The sequence below is a fragment of the Cyprinodon variegatus genome, unplaced genomic scaffold (genome assembly GCF_000732505.1).
Source record: "Cyprinodon variegatus isolate N-32 unplaced genomic scaffold, C_variegatus-1.0 Scaffold1228, whole genome shotgun sequence".
NCBI lineage: Eukaryota > Metazoa > Chordata > Actinopteri > Cyprinodontiformes > Cyprinodontidae > Cyprinodon > Cyprinodon variegatus.
This window is the reverse complement of record NW_015151681.1, coordinates 127,673-134,402: the sequence shown is the minus strand read 5'-3', so window position 1 is coordinate 134,402 and position 6,730 is coordinate 127,673. Positions and strand designations below refer to the sequence as shown.

Here is a 6,730-nt window from a genome sequence, read left to right as displayed (position 1 = left end):
TCATATCCCTTCATGTGTTTCATATCCCTGATTTCTTGTTCTGACCCTCCTGAGGCATCTAAATCTGTTTGGTTCTTGTTTATGTTTGTGAGTTCCGGTTACCAATTTACACACTCATTTCCAGATAGATCAAGGGTTGCCAAATGTTCCTCAAAAAAGAACAGTCTCATATTTCATTTAAATATTTACAGAATCAATTTACACAGACAAGAAAAGGGTAAAAATCAATTAATTTTGTCTGTAGGGTGGAGGATAACGTCTGGCCTGGAAGTGTCCCTTATTTCATTGTCACAGATTTGGCAACCCTAGATGGATCTATTATGTTTTTGTCTTGTTTCTGGTGTAATTGATCATCATTTAATGAAGTGTAACAAAGCTATTTCTGACCCTGGATCCATGCTGAACCTGTAGCAGATATTTGCCAGCATGTATTACTATTATGTGATAAGTTTCCAGTGGACACCAAAACTCATACTCTGTAATCTGAATAATCTTGGAAATTATTACTTGTAAAGGTGGGAATAGTTTTCCATATTTAAACCAATCTTGAAGGGTATGGGTACAGAAACAAAACCTCAGTTGTGCTCTCTGACCCTTTGTTGTAAAATTGAGACAACAATGGTGACCAAAAACACAGAGTTTCACTTTTGGAGATCAACTTACCTGGTCTGGTGCTGATTGCCCCTTGGTAGTTCCTGCAGTTAGCCATTGTTAGTCTTTGACACACAATCAGCATTATTTGTTCAGCTCCTCCTGGTTTTTCTGGCTCTCTTCCTTCGCTGTTAGCATTACTGAGCAGAACGCAGCTGAAACTCAGCTTCTGTCCCTGGATCAGGTTTGGTAGACTCTTACCTTGGCACATCTGGACCGTACTGTAGTGTCTTCAATTGTACTGAGGTCATGATACAGATCTTTGATCTTCACAGTTATCAATTGGTCAAATTCTTCAGATTATAATGAGCCTCGCTTTTGTTTTTCACCAGCAATCAGGCTGAAGAACAGAAATGTTATCAATAACCTCGCAGATGTGTTCCAGTGCCATTAGTACCTACATATACACCATCAGTTGTTTGATTTGAGGTAATATTAGTGACAGATTGATGCCACAGATGAGTTTGGCAGATCATTCATGGTCCTACAGGGTTTAATTCTGCAGGAGATGTTTAGGATTTTATTATTAGTTCTGATGGACGTGCAGAGGGACAGAGAAGTGGAAATTGGTCAGATCTATAAAGCAAACAGAACTTGAAGAAGCTGATTCTCTGGGTCTGGATTCTGCTCAAAGCTTTAGCTTTATCCTCCTAATATCCAGCTTTTCTTTGGTTGAACATGTTGTGATGTCATCAGATGTTAGTCTTTAGACGGTCTTCTCTTCAGACCTCAGACTGCTCCGTCAGTTTTTTTCTCTCCAATCTCAGCTGTAACGTGGTTCATACATAAAGCACCTGAAGGATGAGTGTTTTACTGATTATGGAACCATTTCCACATGTTGAAAACTAACCGCTGCTTCTCCTGTGTTCCTCAGGATCAACAGAGATCCTCACCCCGTCTCGCCTTCTTAAAACCCTGAAGGACGTGGAGAAAGAAGAGCGACCTGGTTAACATGTTCCTTCATCAGCCCCGGTGGTACCCCCTCCCCTAGCCTAAACGTAGCACTTCCTGTTGTAAACTGTTGAGCCTCTGTCTCCTGAAGCTGTAAGTGAAATGATGAGTTTGTTGAATATGTTTGTTCTGTTGAAGCTAACAGGGCAATACCCAGGAAGTAATGTCCTTTTTTTCAGAGATTCATGATGTAATATAATGCTAGTCAGATTTCATCAGATTTCCAGTTCACTGATCTATTTGACCACAGAAATGCCAACATAAAGCCCCTCTGTTACTGATGGTATAGGTTTAGCGCCACCTTTTGGCTTGTCTTGTGTATTGTGTCCATAGTCTGCTGTGTTTTCTTCATGCTGTGAAGCTGTTAGCTGTTAGAACCTAACGCTGCTGTTTGGTTTTTATTAGTGTTGCACCGATACCAGTTTCGAACAGGGCCCTGATAACTGTAGCCTCGTGAGACCATCCTGATCTCGCGAGCTTTCAAGATTTCACTCGCTAATCAGTCTGGAGACTCTCCGTTGAAGAATATTTGGAGCCGTTCACCAAACGAACGTCCAATCAGCGTTGGCTTTGAGGCGGGTTGAGGTGTGACGCAACGAGAAGCGCGACAGTTCAGTCTAAAGAACATGGCGGCTTCAGCCGATGAAACTAGCGTTAGCGTGGCTATCGAGTAAGTTTTATCGGAATTACAGAGTATTTCATCACTGAAAGAAGAGCAAAACACTGCTCTGGAGGCTTTTCTCAGAGGAAAAGATGTTTTTGCTCTTCTCCCGAGTGGTTTCGCGAAGACTTTGATCTATCAATTGGCTCCTCTTCGTCGTCGCTCTGTTACGTCATATGCTTTATTGATTTGATTGGTTTATTTGGCCCGTCTATCACCAACATAGGCCAATCAGCTAACCAGTATTTTCGCCCCTTCCCAAAATTACTTCTACGGAAGGTTTCCAGATGGATATGCGGAGCAAATCCATCTGGCGGAGTCAGGTTACCGATACTGCACTACAATGATGGTATCTGTATCGGTGAGTAGCGACAAATAGGGCACCAATACCATTTTGAGAGCTAAAAGTTTATTCAACTATTGTCACCCATTCCAGTTAGGCAATAAAAATTTCTACTGGATTCACTTTGTATTTGTCTTTTTTCTGCTTCACAAAGGTAGGCAGCAGCCTGACAAAGCCATGATGACAATTATTTTACATCCAAGTAGTATGCAGTTCTTCATATACACACACACATCAATTTCAAACAGATGGTATTGTAATGACATCAGTATCGGTTGATACTGCACAGCCAGGTATCGGGTATCGTATCGGGGCCAAAAAATGGCATTGGTGCAACACTAGTTTTTATTGTTAAAACGTTGTTTGGTTCTGAACATAAGGAAATGTTACTGTTATCATTTCGTCTTCTGCATTTATGAACATTTAATGAGCTAATAAAATGACTTCTATTACAAACCAGTCTGTCCTTTGTCTACTACTTAATGCCTTTAGAAATGATGTTTCTTTTTTTATTACTCCAGCTTCCTGCAGAGCAACAGTAAATCTAGTATCTACAGGCAGAAAGGCCCCAGTTAAGGGAGCAGATCTAACCTCAATAAGTACGAAGACAAAAAGTGTTTAATTGTTTTTCTTTCTCAAAATGGCTAAAGTGAAAAGTATGAAGCCTTGACCTTTAAATCTCTAAAAAAAAAAAAAAGAATAAAACTCTAATTTTAGCAGAGGACCAATCGGTGATAGTTTCTGTGTCTGCTCATATTATCATGAAAACTGTATTAGAATCTTGTCTTCAGTACATGGGCCACGATAGGTGTGTGTTGAACCCCCTGTGCAAAGCAACACGGTACGTTCAGACCGCACGCAGTGGAAGCAGCAAAAACGTGCGTGCTGCTTCGCTGTTGATACTTGTACAAGTTTAGTTCTGACTGAAGCAGACTGACTGACCTTGCTGCTCTAGTTGAGTGGTCGAAACGTGGGTCTGATGTGCGTTGGGCGAAGCTACTGTAGCTTTTCTTTGCCTGTAACAATTGCAGCTATATTTGCTGTGATCAGTGTTTAAAAAGTAGTTTTAATATATTTTTAAAACATCATCTGTGCAGCTCATCCAGATTATGATCCTGCCGTCAAATATTATTTCGCTGAGCCGCTCAGACCTCCATGCACCAGCAATGCTCTGTCACTGGAAATCCCATTCAATGGCAGCCTCTGGCCCCGTCGCCTCTTTGCGGTTTTCTGCTACTGTTTGCGACAGCTGGAAGGCATTTCTCATGTACATAATCCAAACTGCAGCCACCAGAATACCAAAATTTAACATATTTTGCTGGCAGGTTTTGACATTTTAGGTTAATTTAGACATTAATAAACTGTTTCAGAGAAGTTATCATAGCGACCTGTTTCAGCAGTGCCGTGTCTGTGTCAGGATTGGGTTGAGGTTTGTGGACGCAAATGCAGAGACAGGGAGGCAGAGGTGAGTTTTTGTAGATTTAATGCAAGGTAAACAAACAACTGAGGCAGGAATCCAAAATCCAAAAAATCAAACATGAAAACAAAGTTAAACAAACCAGAAACCATGGAGGCGTCAGGGGGAAAAACTATCATGCGGAGGAAGACTCAGAGAGACGGAGTTGGAGGAAGTTAGACGAGGAACCAGCACTGAGGAACTGCTTAAATAGTGTATTTATGGGAGACTGAAACAAAGAGAGGACTAACAAGCAGATTGGGAGCAGGTGCGTGCAGAGCAGAACAGGAAAGGAGCTATGGAAAAGGAGAACACAAGAGGGCAGCAGAGGGCAACAAATAAAAACCTGAAAACTGAAAAATAACCAGAGAACACAAAAAATAAGAGTTAAACCACTAAAACTAGAAAACATGGAGCAAAGTAAAACTTAATACTCAAAAGAAAACATAACAGAACCAGAACTGTGACAGTCTGTCTCCCTGCCAGCTCCCAGATAAGTTGTCTGATTGGTTCATGTGGCGCGTAGGGCAGCAAAAGTTCAGTTTTTCCAACTCCAGCAGCCGCTGCTCGCACTTCAGATGCTCAGAAGCTCATGAGGCACTGCTTCGGCTGCTCAGATGCGCTGCTCCTGCTGCTCAAAATGCACTGCGGGACCTTTTGCTGTGCCTTGATGTGCATCACCCATTGACATTGCATGTAAACACTCTGCTTCTGCTGTTTCTGCAGCATGTGGTCTGAACGTGGCATAATACCAACTTTATGTATAAAGTGCTTCAAACAACCACAGCTGAAGTTCTCCTCAGAGCTTCAAGCTATGAACACACATTTAAAGGAGAATAGCCGTTAAATACGGCATGAGAACGATTAAACACAAATGGTTTTAAACAAAAGGTCAAAGAATAAAAGACGGTCGGGTTTACAGGTTCTGTTTAGACATAAATATAATATTCATTTCTCACAGCAAGATGGTGCCATCAGTTCAATGTTTTATCTGTGTTTATATCAACAGTATGAATTCCTGACATTTTAACCTGATTTAACTATTTTAAACACAATAAAGGTCAGTAATATAATCTTAAAACTAGTTATTTAGTTATTGCTGGAGTTTTATATGAGTATATATTATATTATTTATACAAAGTAGCAGAGGTAGAGCAGATAAAGTGCCTTAAACATCTGCAGATTTTTGTCACATCACAAAGAAAAACTCCTGTCTAACCAGGATGGATGGTGCTTTAAAGGACAATGAACGAAAAGCCCCTTTTCTTAATCAATAAAAAAAACACATAATTGGATTTTCCCAGAAAAGCTGTTCTGCCTTCTTAATCTCAGCTGTTTCAATCTGTGCTGGGGTTAGAGATCCAGTCTGGTCCACAAGTATGTGTGTGTAGTTGCCTCTAGAAGCAGGAGAGGGAGCCATTTCCAGAGCTGCTGAAGGCCTCTGATTCAGAAAGCTTTGAGGCATGTGAGCGATGGCTCCATAAAGGACTATTTTTAGAGCGTGCAGCTTCTGCAGCTGCATGGAGGATTTAATCAGGATGATCGAACACCAGGAGGAGAAGCGAGGAGCTTCTTAATGCCCCTGATTTTACTGATTGTTCTGCTTTCCTTTTTGAACACAGCAGAACGACACTTGAGACATCAGCTGCTCCTCTGCTGTCAGTCTAGGTGAGCTGATTATTTCTGAGCTGAAGGCTGAAGTTAGAGAAGATGCTGTGAGTCATTTCAATGCTATGGAAACCAGTAGTTTCTAGAGACTGATCCACCTCTGTTGTTTGTACAACAAAACACAGGCTTATATAAGCAGATCATAGGCAAGGATTTCCACAAGGCTTTTGTAGGTAGATTCTAGCCCTGTGTCTTTAATAGGTTCCTGTTTTCAAACTGTAGGAAAAATGTAGCAACGAATGCAGAGTTTGTCCTGTCTGAACATACAGAACAATCTGTGTCGGTCTCAACCAGTCTGTTGGGCAAAGGGCTCAGGATATGCCAGTGTTGTGGTCAAGACCACCTAACCCGAGACCAAGACAAGACCAAGACCAGAGTGTATCAAGACCGAGACAAGACCAAGACTTTTAGGGTCCGAGACCAAGTCAAGTCCAAGACCGAGGGAAGTCGAGACCAAGACCAGCGCCAGTATGTGACAATAAAATGTGAAACATAATCAAAATCACTAAAACTGATCTAAAAGACCCACATTCACATAAAAACACCTAGATATTTAACACACAGAACTGGAATAAACATCTTTATTTTGTACTTCTGCGTAGTAATCAAAGAATTTCAAACAATTAATCAAAGTCGATCAAAATAGTACTTTCTCATGAAGAGTACATACATTTATGTTGTTTTTAAATGTGCTATTTCAAAATAATGTGCAAACGTGTAAAACTGAAAAAATTCCAATCATTTCTCTTGTTTCTCTCTCATATACAGATTAAAGCTATATTATATAACTTTTCTTAAATAAATTTACACTCACCGGCCCCTTTATTAGGTACCTCATGCTAGTAACGGGTTGGACCCCCTTTTGCCTTCAGAACTGCCTCAATTTTTCGTGGCATAGATTCAACAAGGTGCTGGAAGCATTCCTTAGGGAGTTTGGTCCATATTGACATGATGGCATCACACAGTTGCCGCAGATTTGTCGGCTGCACATCCATGATGC

General features: G+C 40.9%; 1 protein-coding gene across 1 annotated transcript in view; it reads left to right on the top strand.

Annotated features, from left to right (window-relative positions):
* The window catches only part of LOC107102274 (syntaxin-binding protein 1-like), a 29,971-nt gene extending 27,934 nt beyond the window's left edge, over nucleotides 1-2,037 (top strand). Inside the window, exon 19 of the mRNA XM_015401510.1 lies at nucleotides 1,526-2,037. Within this exon, the coding sequence (XP_015256996.1) occupies nucleotides 1,526-1,602 (77 nt within the window). The 3' untranslated portion in view covers nucleotides 1,603-2,037. The remainder of the gene's footprint in view (nucleotides 1-1,525) is intronic.
* The last annotated feature ends 4,693 nt before the right edge of the window (nucleotides 2,038-6,730 follow it).